Below are 16,895 nucleotides of genomic sequence, written 5' to 3' on the forward strand. Positions count from 1 at the left end.
TGGAGCCCACTGCTGGGCTGAGCTTTTGACGTGGCCCTTGCTCCCCCTGGCAGTGTGCGGGGCCAGTGCCGCCCAGTCTGTGCCCAAGGCTGTGTGAATGGCTCCTGCGTAGAGCCCGACCACTGCCTCTGCCACTTTGGGTTCGTTGGACGTAACTGCTCGACCGAGTGTCGCTGCAACAGGCACAGTAACTGTGACGGTGTGGGGGCCCGGGACCGCTGCCTCGAGTGCCATAACAACACTGCGGTGAGGACCCCAACTTCCTCCTTGACCCCCCACTGCCCTGGCCTGTGTCTTGGACTTTTCCTGCTGCCCTCCAGCCCTTCTCTAGCCTCTGTCCCTCACCCCATCCCTGCTTTCCCCCACCTCCTCCCCAGATCCCTGCTTTCCCTGAGAGAAAGCCTCCAGCCACAGCTGCATGTGATCCATTAGTCAGTCAGCAAACCCTCATTCCGTTCTTACAGCACTGGGCTAGGGTACAGACAAATTCTGACGGGAGTAATGGCACACGGTTATTGTGATCACAATAGCCAGCATTTCTGTGGCCCATTAAGATAGGCCATGTCCGTGTTCTCTTGTTGGATCTCTGCAGCAAACCTATGAGATAGGTGCTTATTATCTCCATTTTATGGATGGGGATCCTGAGGCACGGGTGAAGGAACTTGTCTAGAGTCACACAGGTAGGAAGAGTTTGAGGCAGGGATTGAGTTCTGGTGTCCCTGACTCCTACTGCTCTAACCACTGCCCCACCTGCTGCTCCATAAGTAGACAGAAGATAAATATATAAGAGAATGAGTCCAGATAAATAGAGCATTTAGATATGAGGTGGCTTGTTAGGGGGAGCGCCAGCTGGGAGCGGGGCATGGGGCAGTGGTGTCCAACAGCCAGTGCAAAGGTAGGAGCTGCAGAGAAGGCCAACCTGGGTGGACGCTGGACAGGGAGAATGGGGCCAGGCAGAGAACTTGGCTGCAGCAGCTTGGAGGCTGGGCCTACATGGGCCAAGATGGGAGGAGGCTCTGGTCTTGCGGTGAGGAAGGAGGAGGAGAGTGCAGGCTTGTCCAGAGCCTGGGGACAGAGAGTGTCTTCTGCTCCAGGCACATTGAGCTGGGAAAGCTTGTGGGACTCCAGACCCTGCCTTCCCAGATGTCACGCTCAGTAATGGGGGACCCAGAATGCAGACAGCTGTGTGCAAGTATGCAGTTATAGATAGGACACAGATATTTTCAAGGGTTAAATTGGAGATAATTAACTGAGAAAAGGCACTAGCAATAGCAGGGAGAGGGAGAGGCTTCCTGGAGAAGGTGGGATTTTAGCTGGGACTTGAAGGAACCCTGGGAAGTGAGGATGGAGGTAAGGATGGAGAGCATTCCAGGCACAGGGAACAGCCAGGGGCCATGCCCAGAGCTGAAAGATAGAGAGTCTTGTTAGAAGAGCCAGGAGGCCAGGGCTACTGGCTCAGAGAGTGTGTGGAGGGCAGCGATGCATAAGAAGGCTGGGAAGTGGAAGGGGGCCAGGTTGTGGAGATCTTTTCTATTTGATTCTGAGGGAAGAGGGAGTGAGTTCAGTGTTGAGTTGAAGATGGCCGTGGGACGTTCAGTTCCAGATGTCCAATAGGCCCTTGGCGATGAGGAACTGGAGACTGAGAGGTTAAGCCTGGGTCAGTAGACCTAAGAATCATCTACACAGACCTAGATGAAGAACTAGTAAAGGACACAGAGAAGGAGCGGCCGGAGAGAGGAGCAGGAGAACCAGGCGTCCTGAAAACCTAGAGAAGAGGTGATAAAGCATGTCCAAGGCTGTGGAGAGGGTGCGAAGGATGAGGACTGAGAAGAGGCTATTGGATTTGGCAACTCAGAGACCCTTGGTCACTTTGGAGAGAGTAGTTTCTGTAGGAAGATGGGGTTGAAAACTAGATTCTAAAGTTCAGAAAAGAGTAAGGGGAAGCTAGGGAGGCACTGGGTGTAGATGGTCCTCTTGAGGAGCTCAGCCACAAAAGGGAGAAGAGCTATGGGATGAGAACTGCTGACAACATGATTCAAGTGAAGGAATTTTTGAGGATGAAGGAGACATGGAGGGAAGCAGCCAGTAGATATGGAGAGACCTAAGGTTAGTAAGGAAGTAGATACGAAGAAGGAGCCATTGCTTGAGAAGATAGAAGGAAGCAGGGTCATTTGTGTGTGGAGAGAGCAAGGAGAAGGGTCACTTCCATTTGTGAGATGGGTCAAGGAAGAGAGAGTAGCAGAATGTGTCTGGGAGGTGTGAGAGGAAGAGGAGAAAGATCGGGGGGGGGGGTTGAGGAGGGATGACAAGGCTCGGAGGAGCTTCTGTGGAGCACGGGAAGGGGAGGTGAAGAGGGAGGTGTAAAAGGACTGGAATGAGGATCACCTAACATAAATTTGGAGAGGATTCTGTTAGCACAGCTTCCTAGTTTTCTCCAGCTCTGTCCGGTAGTCAGGCAGTGATGGATGATGGGAGTTGTCCAAGATTGGGACTTGGCAAGGCACTGTGGGATGTGGAGACAAAGGACTTAATTTTAAAGGACAGTGTATACATCAACTGGTTCTCCCCATCAACTGGGGAGTCAAGATGAGGAAGGAAGAGAGTGTGTATGGAAGATAGCTAAGGAAAGAACTGACGGGTGGAGGGATTGGAGATCACAAGACAAAGGACAGGGTTAAGGGACCTGAGGCAGAGGGAAAGATGAAATGATGAATGATCATACCCAGATATGGGAATTTCAGAATTCATGAATAGGGAATAGAATGCTTGGGGTGGATTGTGAGATCAAGACTGTCTCTGTGTACCTGGGGTAGTGTCTGGCTGAGTGGGTCATGGCACATGAGATGGGGGGATAAGGAAGGGAGAGGAAGTCATAAAAACCCAGGGAGGACAGAGTATCCAAGAAGAAGGTAGAGAAAAGGCCATCAGGTTGGTTCTGTCATCTAAAAATGGTTTTTGGTTAAGAAGCATTTATTGTCTCCAACCAATGGTTCTTAAACCAAATATGCCAAGTCAAGCAAAGCACATTTCCATGTTGGCCAAATCCAAAAACATGTCTCATTCTGCATCTCAAGTGTGTGTGCCATCTGGAGGCCCTGTCATTGTGCTGAAGACTGTCAGATTTGGCTGTTAAGAGACTGAGGATTGCTTTGGAGGAAAGAGCAGTTTTAATGGAAGGATGATGTCAGAAGCTTGATGCAGATGGTTGAAAAGTGAGAGGGAAGGGATGGACCAAATGTAAACAGAAAAGACACATAGGAAAATAGCTCAAATGGGGCAGCGAAGGGGAGCCCTGGGTATGTGTGCAGCAGTCAGGGAGATCAGGAGAAGTTGAGGCTTGTGAAGAGAGAGAAGGGTCTGTGGAGGGGTCAGGGTGTTGCAGATGGGAGGGCACCGGATGAAGGTTCCTGAGCCAGTCTGAAAGCCAGTTGTTAACTTTTCATGGCAAGACTAAAGGTTTAAATACCCCAGAAATTGGCAAATGCTAGAAAACCAGGCTTAATTTGTTGTTTTGTTGATTGTCTGGACTTAAATGGTGGAGAAAATGCTCATGAAGCAGATTGAATGAATGTAAAAAAGTATTGTGGGCGCACTTGCCAGTTTTTTGGAGAGCTGGTTGTTAGTCATTTGCCAGCATGCCCCTGGATAAAGGGCACATGTGGATGGGTTGGGTCTTGGCTAGGAGAAGGGGGCAAGGAGGAGAGCATGGGAGATGATTGAAGAAGTTTGGGAATGAAGAGAAAGGAAGAGGAAGCCTGTGTTGGATGGCCTCAGTGTCTTTAGTAGAGTCAAAGGCCTTTAGCTGGGGGAGGGAGGGAGAGGAGGTATGGGAGAGCTTTTGGGAGCCCTAAAGAGGACTTGGGGAGGGAGGAATGAAGGGACCTTGATTCAGGGAGGGCCCATGGGATGCAGGAGCTGTGAATTTAGATCTAGACAGCCTGACCTATAACAATGCCAGTCATGTCAAACCACCCCCCTCTGCCTCAGGGGAGCCTCAGGCCATGTCTGAGAGTTCCCAGGAATAGATCATTGGGAACCAGACTTAGGTCTGTAGGAGTCGTTAGGGGAATGAGGGAATTTAACCGAGGTCCCCCAGGTCCCACATATAGCCCTTTTTTCCATTGTTTGGGGGGCCTGGAGGAAACTGGGCCTGTCTCTGCAGAGTCAGAGGGGCAGGGGATGGAGGCCAGGGTGTCAGGAGAGGATCTTTTCCTGCTTCCTGAGCAAGAGGAGGACCATAAATGGGGGAGGAACAGGGAATCAGGAAAGCTGGGCTCTTCTGAAGAATGGAAGTGAGCATTCCCTCTGTGGCTCAGTCCTGGGAGACTTCCTAATAAGGGACTTGGGTGTCCTGGTCCCTGGGTCAACTATGGAGCAAGGAAAGGGTTGGTCTCTCTGCCCTATGCTGGACAGATCAGCCCTGGGGCACTGGGTCTGGCGGTGGCACATCTTAGGAAAGACCTGGACAGAGCAGAATGAGGCCAGGGAAAGGCAGCTGGGATGGCAGGGGGTGAACAAGCAGGTTTGGCAGAGTGAGTGGGAGGGATGGGCCCAGAGGAGAAAAGTTGAATTCTGCCCCTGCCTGCTACCAGCCAACCATCTGCTGGGCCGCTGCCCCTGCCCCATGTCTGCTGGGTGGTGTAGAAGAGAGAAGTTAGGTGATATCATGAAGGGATGGTGTTGGAGGAGGGGGCTCCCCAGGGTCATTCTGGCTTTGGGAAGGACGAGCTTGGAGTGGGGGCACACAGGGGGAGATCTGGGGGTAAAATACCCAGACCTGATGTCACTTGTCTAAGGCCACCCAGCTAACAAGGTTCCAGAGCTGGGATTTGAAGTCAAGGTCCATGGGCTTCCCACCATGTTGACCTGCTCATTACCTTGTGCCTCTTGGCCCCAGAAGGCAGGGCTGAGGTGGATGGAATTCTGAGTGGAAAAGAAAAATGTCCCAACAGTCAGAGCTGCTTAGTAGTAGAATGGGCTGGCTCAGCAGGTGGTGATCTCCCTGTCACTGGAGGTCTTCAGGCAGAGGCTCCGTGACCACTTTGGCATATCATAGAATCAGGGTGTCAGAGAAGGGGGGTCCTCGTTGACCATGTGGCCAAACCCAGACCCTGAAGAAAATCCTCTACAGTGTCCCCAGCAAACAATGTATTCCACTCACTGCCAGAAGACTTCCAGTGAGGGTGAATCCAGGCAAGAGGTAGGGCCTAGGACTGCCTGAGTTCAAATCCAGCCTCCAACGCTGACCCTGGACAGGTCACTTCATCCGCTGTTTGCTACAGTTTTGTCTTCTGTAAAATGTGTGTGATAACAGCACCTGCTTCCTGGGGTGGTTGTGAGGTTCACACAAGATCATGTTTGTGAGGTGCTCTGCAAACAAGAAAGTTTTACATAAATGCTAGTTATGATCACTACCTACCAAGTAGGTAGTGCACATTCCGCTTTTGGATAGCTCTAGTCCTCAGGAAGTTTTTCCTGACATTGTCCCTTGGTCTCTCTGCCCCGCTCAGGGGCCAATGAGAAAAAGTCTAATCCATCTTCCCCTCAAACCCTCCAAGATAGTCATGCCTCCCTCCCTCCCTGGCAGCCTGGTCTCCAGAACTCCCAGCATCCTGGTTACCTCCTCTGGACACCCTCCTTGCTGCATGTTTCCTGCACCGTTCCTCCCATGTGGCCTCTCTGCTGTGCCGTTGATTCATAGCAAGCTGGAAAATATCCACTTTTTTTTTTTTTTAATGAAAATCAACCAGCCACACAGCCCTCATCTTATATTTTGAAGGTGATTTTTTTTTAAACCTCAAGTTTAGAATTTGGTATCTGATCTTATTCTTTTGGTCCATTCTTGTGGCTAATGAGGATGGAGGGCGTCTCAGGGTGTGAGCTGCCCTTCCACTTGGTGCCTTCTGCGGATCTGAGAAGTGTGCCATCTGCACTGTAAGAGCCCATCTTAGCACCAGGGCTGGACATGAACGGCTCCCTCCCCACTGGTCTTGGTCCTCCAGTGTCTCAGTTCTAGGTCTGGTTATGGCCTGTTTCAAATCCACTTACCTAGTCTTCTCTGTAGCATGAGAAACTTGATCAAATGCTTTCCTAGGGTTGGAAGATAGTATGTCTACACTGTTCTCCTCCTTTGTCCAGCAAAGAGAAAGCTAATTACCCAGTCAGAAAAGGAAATGACATCAGTCTGGCTTGACCTGTTCTTGATGTCATGATGCCTTTTAGTGGTCACTGCTTCTCTTTCTAATGCTCACAAACCTTCCCTTTACTAATGTGATCTTGAATTTCGAATTGTGTCAGACATACCAACCTATTGTTTGCAGACTTCACCCTCTTTTGTAAAGAATCAGGAAAACGCCCTTTTTTGAACAACGGTGGGACTCTTCCCATTATCTGGGATCTGAAAGATCTCACCCAGAGCAGCTCAGCAATCATCTCTGTCAGTTCTTTAATAGTAAATAATAATTATAATAATAGCTTGCAGAGCTCTCTGTGTGAGGTATGGGCTGCAGTCTGCCCAGGCCCAGGAATGGGCCCTCGCGGAGGGTAGCCATCTTCCCGCTGACCTCATTGCCCCAGCCAGTGTTTATAGGGAATGCTCTCCCGCCTGCTGGGCATCCCGGTTCCTCTCTGCTGGCTGCTTTCCCCTTTGGACATTGAACCCTAAGCATGGTCTGACCGAGGCTTAGTGATGTAGCTTCTTTGCCCCCCTGGTACTGTGCGCTGTCTTCCTGCCACCAAAGGGATGTCATTACCTTTTTTCTTTTTCCTATTGTGTCCCTCTGGAACCACTAAGTCGGGGGTCTGACTACTCCCCTGGGCCCCATCCTCCGCCTGGCTGCCAGCTAGCATCAGCTGATGGTACTCCCTCCACAGGGTCCCCACTGCGAACGTTGTCGGCCACTGTTTGTGGGCTCAGCTCTGGGAGGTGGGACCTGCCGCCCCTGCCGAGCTTTCTGCAGAGGGAACAGTGACATCTGTGTCTCCGAGAAAGAGTTAGAGATGTCCCGTGATGATCCGGAGGCGTACCCCCTGGACCCTGAAGGGGTGAGTGGCCTGGGAGGGTGAGGGAGTGGTAGTTGGAGCCTCCTGAGGGGCTCCGGACTGCATCTCAGGCCATCTGTCACCAGATTGAAAAGTGGGTGTCTGAGGGGCCAAGTGAGGACGAGGCCGTGTGTGTGAACTGTCAGAACAGCAGCTACGGGGACAAGTGTCAGCGCTGCCTGGAAGGCTACTTCCTCCTGGATGGCCGGTGCACCAAGTGAGTGGCTGGGCTGGGGGTCCTGTCCTGGAGGAGAGCTAGGCCTGGGGCTGAGGAGCGGTGACCCTGACATGGAGGATGTCTTTCCTTCCAGGTGTCAATGTAATGGCCACGCAGACACCTGCAATGAAGATGGGACGGGCTGCCCCTGCCAGAACAACACGGAGACTGGCACCTGCCAGGGGAGCTCCCCCAGCGACCGCCGGGATTGCTACAAGTACCAGGTAAGAGCACAGGGCACAATGCCGGGCCGGGTGCATGAAGGAGAAGGTGTCGCCAGGTGGATGCCATGGCACGCTAGCTCTGGCAGGGGAGGGGTGCCCAGGAGCTCCACAGGAGCTGGAGCAGCTAAAGAAGGTCCCTGGAGGGGGGCATCCTGACACAGGTCTTGGAAGGAGCAGAAGCCTATCAGGAGGGACTGAGGAGGAGGAGGAACTATTTGGGGTGGGGGCAGGGCAGAGATGGAAAATTGAGGCCAGAGTGAGGAGGCTTTGAATGCTAGGCTGAGGAGTGGCGTCCAGGGGATGGAGGTGAAGCAGATTGCTTTTGCCATTCCTGCCCCCACAGTGTGCCAAGTGCAGGGAGTCTTTTCACGGCAGCCCCCTTGGGGGCCAGCAGTGCTACCGGCTGATCTCGGTGGAGCAGGAGTGTTGCTTAGACCCCACCTCCCAGACCAATTGCTTCCATGAGCCCAAGCGGCGGGCCCTGGGCCCAGGGCGAACTGTGCTCTTTGGGGTTCAGCCAAAGTTCACCAATGTGGACATCCGCCTGACGCTGGATGTGACCTTCGGTGCCGTTGACCTCTACGTCTCCACATCTTACGATACTTTCGTGGTCCGTGTGGACCCAGACACCGGGGTCCACTCTGTGCACATCCAGCCCCCTCCGCCGGCCCCGCCTCCTGTGGCCGCAGAGGCTGGGCTGCGAGCAGGCGAGGTGGGCGCCGGGGGGCCTGGCCCTCCCCCCGAGCCTCGGATCCGGGAGGTGCGTCCCCGGGGGCTCATCACCTACGTGACTGTGATGGAGCCTGCCGCCGTGCTGGTGGTGCGCGGGGTGCGGGACCGGCTGGTCATCACCTACCCCCACGAGCAGCATGCCCTCAAGTCCAGCCGCTTCTACTTGCTCTTGCTGGGTGTTGGGGATCCCACAGCCCCCGGCGCCAATGGCTCCGCGGACTCCCAGGGCCTCCTCTTCTTCCGCCAAGACCAGGCACACATCGATCTCTTCGTCTTCTTCTCCGTCTTCTTCTCCTGCTTCTTCCTCTTTCTGTCACTCTGTGTCCTGCTCTGGAAAGCCAAGCAGGCCCTGGACCAGCGGCGTGAGCAGCGGCGACATCTGCAGGAGATGACCAAGATGGCCAGCCGCCCTTTTGCCAAGGTTACAGTCTGCTTCCCACCTGACCCGGCTGTTAGCGTGCCCTGGAAAACGAGTGGTGTGGGCCTCCCTCCCCCAGCTTTCCGGCGCTCGGAGCCTTTCCTGGCCCCGCTGCTGTTGACCGGGGGTGGGGGACCTTGGGGAGCTGGCAGCGGAGGCTGTTGCCCTGTGGCCCTGAGGGCTGGGCCCATCACGCTGGAGCCCACAGAGGACGGCATGGCAGGGGTCGCCACACTCCTGCTGCAGCTGCCTGGCGGCATCTACACCCCTAACCGGGCCTGCCTGGGCTCTGCCCTGGTCACCCTGAGGCACCGGCTGCAGGAGTACTGTGGAGGTGGCAGTGGACCTGGGGCCAGTGGGCATGGGGCAGGAGGTGGGAGAAAGGGACTTCTGACTCACGACAACCTCACCAGCATGTCGCTCTGAGGGCCCGGGGGTGGGGAGGGTCACCCAGCCACTGCTCCCTGCCCCTTGGCCCCCACTCTCTGGCCCATCCTGAGTGGCCAGGTGTTCCTTAGGCCCCTGGCTCATCTTTGGTTTGGCGACGCCCTTCCTGTCAGCCCCTTGTTTGGACTCTGGCCTGTACCATAGCAGGCCTCTGAGGAGCGGCCCCCTGGGCTCCAGGCCAGGTTTCTTCTCTCAAGGCAGCTCCCCTCCCACCCCAACCCAACAGCTTGAGTGTCACCTGAGCCCCGTCATCCTTCCTCCCCAAATGAGCTGCCCCAAAGTGTGGCTATGAACCCATGGCTTCCCTGGGGTCTCCAGGCCTCCACTTCCTGGACACTGGACCTCCTCGGTTCCCTTGGAAGCTCCTCGGCTTTCTGGAATGAAGTGCACCATTTTTGACTCGGAAGGGTCCCCGTGAATGTTTAGTCCAATTTGTACCCGAAACCCTGCCCCTGTGTGGGTACCTCACTACCTCTTGAGGCAGGCCATTCCACGTGGCCCTGTTTGCCCCCTGTTGCTCCTGGTCCTGCCCTTTCTGGCCCAAAGGGGCTCCTGTTGTCCCTCTGTTGCAGGACAGCCCTGCAAGTAGATAGAAATAGTGCTTGTGGGTGTCCTCTAGAGAGCCGTCCCTTCAGTCACATTCTATATCTGTCTGCCTCCTTCCTGAAATTTGCGCAGGGCTGAAGCCCATTTGCCAGGGTGACCTTCCCAGTGCTCCTCCACTGCGGTCGGGGCATGCAGTCTGCGATAAGGGGGCCACATGGCAGCCTTGACTCACACTGAGCCTGCTGCCCCAGCTGGGCGTCCTCTCACCTCGTGAAAGCTCTCTGAGGCCAGGCATTGACCCAGTGCAACAGCTGCAGCCTTGGGGGTCTGTTGTCCATCCTGTAGTGAGTGGTTCCCTCAGCTGCCACTTGTAGCTTCAGTGACGGTGTCATTTATGGTTCATCTCTCAAAATGGTCAGTGGCCTGGGCCCAGCCATGGGCTCTGGGGGCTACTATTAGGCTCCAGAGGTCAATGTCTTTGTTAGGGGGATTAGCCCCCTCTACCTTCCGCCACCCCCTTGCAAGGATCCCAGCCAGAAATCTCATCTCTTTTGTGGGGGAACCTTCCTATTTAAGGTAGACAGGCCAGTGAATTCACTACCCTGGTGGTCTCCATTTGGAGGCTGGATGACCAAGGAAAGTCTTGCTCATCTACAAGCTTAGACCTAGACAGCCTTTGAAGGCCCTTTCCAGTTAAGTTTCATGCTCATTGACCCAGCCCCCCAGCTGCCCAAGTGACAAGGCGATCCTCATAAAGCACTTCACACCGTGCCCAGGACATAAGCAGAAGCTGCAGAAATGCTTCTTACTGCCTTTCCCAATCAGTGGCTTCAGTGAACTCCCAGTCCTCTCTGGTCCCTGTGTCCCTTGCTCAGGACTCCAGGGCTGGCCTGTTTTCTCCTGAATCCCACTTGTCCTCTCCTTCCTGCTCCTGGACCCCTCACCCTTTCTCATCCTTCCCTCCAGGACCCTGGAGACCATTCATTCCCTCTAGTGGCCTGCCTGCCCCAGTCGGAGGATTTGGACAGCCTTACTCATGTGGGTGGGAAGGAGGTCACTGGACTGCTGTGTATGGGAGGAGGAAACCTAAAATCGCCAAATAAAACATTACCAGGGACCCCCATTGTCTGGTTGTATAGAGATGTGGGAAAGAGCCTGGGTTAGTGGCCCCTTTAGCCAGGGCTGAAGTCTCTTGTGCAGACACCCCTCCCCTAATTGTGCCTTCCATTTCTAGGCCATCTCTTCCCCAGTACACACATCCTGGCTCTTGGCCAGGGGTTTTCTTCTGCAGCCTCTTCAGGGATCCTGTGATGCCCCCATGACCCCCAGTCCTTCAGAGCCTGGTGGTGACTTTGGGATTCATGTATATGGTTTTCTGTCTCTTCAGGATGGGGTGCAGGGGAGGGCGAGTCAGGAGATCTTTGCCAGTTGCTCCATGAGCCAGCTTGGCCAAGTGTGTGTGTGCCCTTTGGCAAAGAAAGGCCTTCCCCTCATTTTCTTCCATGGTCCTCTTTGAGAACAAAGGACCAACGACAGCAACGATTGGGGGTTGGACTCAGTTCCACCATCCCAGGATGACCCCGCCTTGTCCTAATCGGGAATACAAAACTTCCCTCCCTGCCTTCGAGGGCATATGAGACATACATTTGGTCCCTTAAATTAGAGACAGGGCTGGGCCCCAGAGGAGAAGGTGGAGGAACCAGTGAGACGAGGCTGCAGATCCAGGGTCTCCTGAACATGGAGCTGAGGGACTTGAGACTTGGCCCAGGGGAGAGCTAGACTAAGGAGGGAGGAGCCTTAGCACTAGAACTGAGACTGGGCGTCCAGATGGGGCTTCTTTGTCAAACGGGGTGCGGCAGGGCCCATCCCCTCCTGTTACTCAAGTGACTTTCTGTTCTGGTCTCTCAGTGACTGTCTTCTATGCTTCCTTGCATCACCAAAAAAGGAATTAAGGAAGCAAACATTTAAGCACCAGAGTATGAATGACATTTTACCTTCATTTTATAGTTGAGGAAACTGAGGCAGGCAGAATTTTGGTGCCCTGCCCAGGGTCACACAGCTGTCTGAGGCTGGATTTGAGCTCAGGTCTTCCAGACTCCAGATCAGTGCTCTATCCACTGGGCCACCCAGCTCTCTGTGTATCTGATACTGTCTGGGAGCTCAAGAAAGAGTTCTAGGTGCATAGATCCGAGACCCGAAAGGGGCTTGAGGGACCCTCGAGTCCAACCCCCTCATTTTAGCAACGAGGAAACATCTGGGAAGGTAAAGAGCCAGCCTGGTCACACAGCAAGTGGCAGTGCTAGGGTCCAAACCCAAGTCCAATCTGAGCCACTGATTGAATTGTTTTCCACTCTAAGACTGCTTGCTCCCTGGTGTGTCTCCTCGGAGGTCCCACGGAAGCTGTGTAGAATCTGGATCCCTAGCTAGTCAGGTGTTCCCATCTCTGCTTTACAGATTAGTCAGTCAAGGCTCAGAGTGGTGCGTGCTGCTTGTCAGCCACTTGAATGTTGGCACTGGGATTCAAACCTGTGTCTCCTAACTCCACATAGAGGATGCCATCACCCTCCACCAGTACTCCCCACTGCCAGCGGCTCCTTTCAGTGGGAATGCTCTAGCTTTGGTTCAGACGTCAGAGGTGGGGCCCCAGTGTCTGAAGGAATGTTTTCAGAGGCCAGCTCGTCTGACCACCTGCCTAAGCACCTCCTCCATGTCACACTCAACATGCAACCCTGCCCGGGTTTGATCAGCTTCATCCGTCCTCTGTCCCCACCCCTGTTCCAGCTGAGCTTCCTCTGACTGTTCGAGAACGCCAGCGGGTTGGATCAGTATGGGGAGAAGAGAGGTACGCAGCGAGATAATAGATGAGGGGTAGGATGGACTAGGCGTCTAGATCACAGGCTCTCTCAAAAAGTCAGAATAACAGCTGCCATTGGAGGTCGCTGGTGGCTCAGAGCCTCCTGAGATAATTTCAGATTGTTTGAGGTGGGTGATTCCAGCTTGACATATAGCTCTTCTGATCAAGCTCCCATGACATTTGGATAGTCTCTTCATACAAGCTCATCAAATGAATCGGAGGCTCCCATGAGGTCCCTTCTCCTTCCTTTACACAAATTGCTTAACACAGTGCTGTGTGCATAGTAGGTATTTAGTGCTTTTAAAATTCATTTAATCATTCAGTATGATCTCAGTTAACATTACAGCAAGCCCGTGAGCTAGGTACCCCTGGGAAAATGGCAGCTTGCAGAAGTTGTGGCAACCTAACTTCTGTCAGAGTCAGGACCTGAACCCAGATCTCCCTGATGTTAATTATCAGGAGAGTGTTCATAGGAAGGCAACCAGGATGGCAGAGGGGGTTTGACCCTGTCATAAAGGACTGGGAATGCTCAGCCTAGAGAAGAGAGGGATCAGGAGGGACCGGTCAGCTGTCTTCAAGTATTTGAAGGGCTGTGCTATGCAGGATGGGTCAGACTTGTTCTCTTTGGTCACAAAGGGCAGAAAAAAAGCTAACAACAAAGGGATGTTCCGCAGTGGAACTGGCTGCCCTGAAAGCTGAGGGTCTGAGCCCTCTCCAGAGGTCTTCAAGACAAGGCAGACATCACCCGCTGGGCACCGAGTAGAGAAAATTCTTATTTAGGCAAAGCTTGGGGTGGCTCGTGCCCGAGGGCTCTCCCAGCTCTCAAGTTTGGAGCTTTGTTCTCAAAGCTCTCAGGAGCTACGGATGGGGGAGACCCAGAGAAGGGCAGCGATTCAGCCCAGGTCACACAGCTCAGCCTTGGTGTCCTGGCTTCCTTCAGGCTTAGCCTAACCCTGCCACCGGCTTCCATGTTCTAGCCCTCTCCCCCTTCCCAGACCACTCGTACACAGCATTGGGTTTCTGATTTTATTGGGGGGGAGAGGTGAGAGGGAAGGGAGTGGAGGGTCGGAAAGAACAAGTGGGAGGGGCTGGGGCGGGTCCTCACTGTCTGATCTTCAGCTCTCGAGCCATCTGGCAGAGCGCACAAGGCAGGCAGAAGGTGAGCGAGGCCCAGTCGTTTCCAACAGAGCCCTGTCGGGGGAATAGTAGAGAGGTTAGGGAGGCAATGAAGATCTGCGGCCCCAGTTATCCTGGTCACAGGGCCCCGGCCCCCTCCCTAGGTGTTCAGGCTCCGCCCCCCTTCCCCAGCACTTCCAAGCGTCCCCACCAAAATATGGTAGCGCTCTCTCATGCCAGTGCGGATAGAGTGGAGACCACCAGGCAGGTAGGGCGCACAACAGCACTCCCCGAAATCATCAGCGATGCGGCAGGCCAGGCACAGGGGGGCAAAGGTGCCACACAGACCTGCAGGGTAGGAGAGGGAGAGGTCAGGGAACCCCTCAAACGGAAGGAAACCTCTCCTGCCCTGCCCTCTCCTCTCCTTCCTTCTTTCTTTGTCTCTGTGTGTCTGTGTCTCTGTCTGTGTCTCTCCCTCCCCTCCCCTCCCCTCTGGATGGTGTTAGACTGGATAATCTCTAAATCTGACATTCTGTTCTAGAGTCCTTTCTAAGGAAGTTCTGACACTCTGTGGTCTAAGTTCGAACATCCCTTCCTGTCTTTGATGTTCTGAGCTGTAACATCCTCAGTTCTGACAGTGTTCTCTGTTCTGGGATTCTTCCCAACTAGGACATTCCCTGGTCTAGGGGCTGAATTCTCCTGGCTCTGAGTTTGGGGTGACAGCCTGTAGACAGAGAAAGGATGCTGGGGCTGGCCGGGGCACACTCACACACGGGCATATCATTGCAGCAGTCCGTGAGTTCTGTGTGCCAGTCACTTTGTTGAGTCTGGTAGCAGGTGCTCTGGCTTTGGGGCTGGCTGGTCACAGGGTAAGACATGGCTGGGGAGAGCAAGGGAAGAGACAAGGTAATAAGAGGAGGGTACTTGGGGTCTGTGCTCCTTTCTTCCTCTCACTGACCCTCTCCCCTCCCCACGTCTGGGCAGCTTGCTCAGGTGGAGGGGGAGAGAAGGGGAAGGGTTCTGAGGAGTCACAGGGCAGCCACCGCCCTCATCTGGGAGCAGGGTCCTCATCTGGCCTTGGAGTCACATCTGGGTGGGGTCTCCCTCCCCCTCCCGGGCTTTGACTCTTTGTAGCTGGGAAGCATGCGTCCTCCTGCGCGTCTGGAGAGCCGGTGCCTCTTGCTCATCTGGGGGGAGGGTGTCGGATGACATTCCCCGAAGGCTGGTTCCAAGGGAACTCTCCCTCCCAGTAGACAGGATGGGAGCTCAGGGAAATGGGGACCTCCTCTTGCACATCTGGGATCAGGGGCGTCTTGCGAGTCTGGGCAGAGGGCCACATCTGGGAGGAGGGGAGGAGCAGGCTTCCTCCTCCACATCTGGGGTTGGGGTGCTCTGTTCCTGCACTTCTGGGGGCCCCGATGACTTCTTGGCGGTGTCCGAGCGACCCCGGGAAGAAGTAGGGGAGGGGGAGCAGGCGGGGTAGGGGTCTCTCAGTCGAGCGCACCTTTGCCCTTCACGTTGTCATGCATCTCGAACTGCATCCTTGCAGAGATGGTGTGGGCCGAGGCGGAGAGGAAGCACTGAGTAGCTGGTTCCGGGGACACCTGGAGACTAGGTGGGGTGAGGAGTGGGGCGGGGGCAAGGGCACTGGAGTAAGGGGAGGGACTTCGGCAGGCGAAGGGGGCGCTGGGGAGGGAGAAAGAGGCCGGGTCAGAGCCCCCCTCATCCTTTCCCGCTTCCTCCAGTGAAGCTCATGGCACCACGGTACATCCTTTAGGGTTCTGAGGATTTCCATCCCCCATCCCCACGCCTCAAGATTGAGGTATCATTGAGGAGAGACAGATAAGGAGAGAATGAATGAGGCTTAAGCTAAGTTGGGCAGAGACATGCAGGAATGGTCAGTGCCAAAGAGCACTGCACTCAGCACTAAAGGACGGAGAAAAATCCCAGTGCAACCAGAGACGTAGAAATCTGCTAAGACAGCCCAGCCGAGAGACAAAGCTGCTCAGACTCGGGGCTGCGGAACGGAGAAAGCTGCGGAGGTCCTCACATGGAGACCAGCCTTCTGAGGGAAACTCAGAGCCAGGGACTGACGCACGCAAGGACCCCCGTGGCCTCCACAAAGACATCACGGCGGAGTAGCAGAAACACCCACTGAGAGACAAAAGAGAGACAGGTACCCCGAGACAAGGGAGAGAGAGGGACACCTGGAAAGAGGGGAGACAGAGCTAGAATGTAAGTGAGCCAGGCAGAGATGCTAGGAGAGACTCTGAGAGGCAGCCAAGGAGAGAGAAAAGCAGAATGCCAAGACACAGCCAGGGGCGAAGGGGAGACCCTAAGACAAAGTCCGAAGACACGGCGAGGCCAAGAGGAACTCCGGCAGCTTGCCGCTTGCAGCGCAGATGCCGGAGGCGGGGGCTGCCTGGCTGTCTGGGACTCCTTCCTACCTGGGGAGCACTGGGTTGGGGCGCTCTGGCTCACGGGCTGAATAGCGCTGGACTTGGCTCTGGCTGGCTTCGTCACCTCGTGCCTGGCTCTCTCTGCCTGTGCGTTCTCATCCCGAGCTGGTCTTATATGGGGCAGCTCGGAGCAGGGGAGGGGCAGTACCGTGACACAAGGCTCAGGAAGCGCTGTGAGCCAGGCTTAGATGGGGAGTCCCCTCCCCCCATTCCCTTCGGGCATCCCTGCTGACCAGTTGGTCTGGGGGAAGCCCCAGGAGAGGTATGGGGATCATTGAGATGAGGGGCAGAGACTTGGCATTGGAAGCAAGGCAAGATGGATGCAAGGAGAACAGGGGGAGATTGAGGCACACAGGGACAGACATGAGGAGATGGGGAGATAGAGGCAGAGAGGATCAGAGACACACAGAGGGAATAGTTTCTCCATTTTATGGTCTTTTTCATGTGTACCAAGCACTTCCCCTACTATAACTCTGCAAAGTAGGTGGTGGATACAATATTAGTCCCATTTTATAAATGAGGCAAGTGGAGGTTTTTAATATAAATAGCTGACCAGAGACTTGAATCCCTGGTCTTCTGAGGCTCAGTACTCTTCCCCCCACCCCACTCTTGAGATAAACAAGGACAAAAACAAGGGAAGAGAGAACACAAGCTTGAAACTGAACCAGAAATTTACTACCTGTGTGATTGAGAGTACAGCCCTTTCTCTCTTTGGGTCTCAGTGTCTCCATTTGAAAATGAGGGGATTAAACACAATTATTCCCCAGGTCCTTCTAGAGCTAAATCTTATAGCCCTAAGAGGCAATGAAATGTGCAGAGACCAAGACAGAGGCAGATACAG

At 54.4% G+C, this 16,895-nt stretch overlaps 2 protein-coding genes across 5 annotated transcripts in view; one reads left to right on the forward strand and one right to left on the reverse strand.

The window, feature by feature from the left end:
• The window catches only part of MEGF8 (multiple EGF like domains 8), a 32,709-nt gene extending 21,967 nt beyond the window's left edge, over nt 1-10,742 (forward strand). Inside the window, exons 38-43 of the mRNA XM_069088964.1 lie at nt 1-21; nt 54-246; nt 6,874-7,044; nt 7,128-7,258; nt 7,353-7,482; nt 7,826-10,742. The exon at nt 1-21 is cut by the window's left edge and continues 106 nt beyond it. Of these exons, the coding sequence (XP_068945065.1) occupies nt 1-21; nt 54-246; nt 6,874-7,044; nt 7,128-7,258; nt 7,353-7,482; nt 7,826-9,058 (1,879 nt within the window). The 3' untranslated portion in view covers nt 9,059-10,742. The remainder of the gene's footprint in view (nt 22-53; nt 247-6,873; nt 7,045-7,127; nt 7,259-7,352; nt 7,483-7,825) is intronic.
• Nucleotides 10,743-13,491: 2,749 nt separating this feature from the next.
• Nucleotides 13,492-16,198, reverse strand: CNFN (cornifelin). Of its 4 annotated transcripts, none has more exons than XM_069088961.1 (5): nt 16,043-16,193; nt 15,100-15,199; nt 14,365-14,475; nt 13,807-13,943; nt 13,492-13,670 (listed from the first exon to the last, which is right to left on the reverse strand). In XM_069088961.1, the coding sequence occupies exons 2-5, from the start codon at nt 15,134-15,136 to the stop codon at nt 13,581-13,583; spliced, it is 375 nt and encodes a 124-aa protein (XP_068945062.1). In that variant the 5' UTR covers nt 15,137-15,199; nt 16,043-16,193; the 3' UTR covers nt 13,492-13,580. The 4 variants fall into 4 exon arrangements, with proteins under 4 accessions (XP_068945062.1, XP_068945060.1, XP_068945061.1 ...); XM_069088959.1 differs by having other exon boundaries at nt 15,100-15,281; nt 16,043-16,188; XM_069088960.1 differs by having other exon boundaries at nt 15,100-15,206; nt 16,043-16,187.
• Nucleotides 16,199-16,895: the final 697 nt, after the last annotated feature.

Source organism: Petaurus breviceps, unplaced genomic scaffold (assembly GCF_028583685.1).
Source record: "Petaurus breviceps papuanus isolate PSGF00001 unplaced genomic scaffold, PetGlider_PUasm1.0 185, whole genome shotgun sequence".
Taxonomy (NCBI): domain Eukaryota; kingdom Metazoa; phylum Chordata; class Mammalia; order Diprotodontia; family Petauridae; genus Petaurus; species Petaurus breviceps.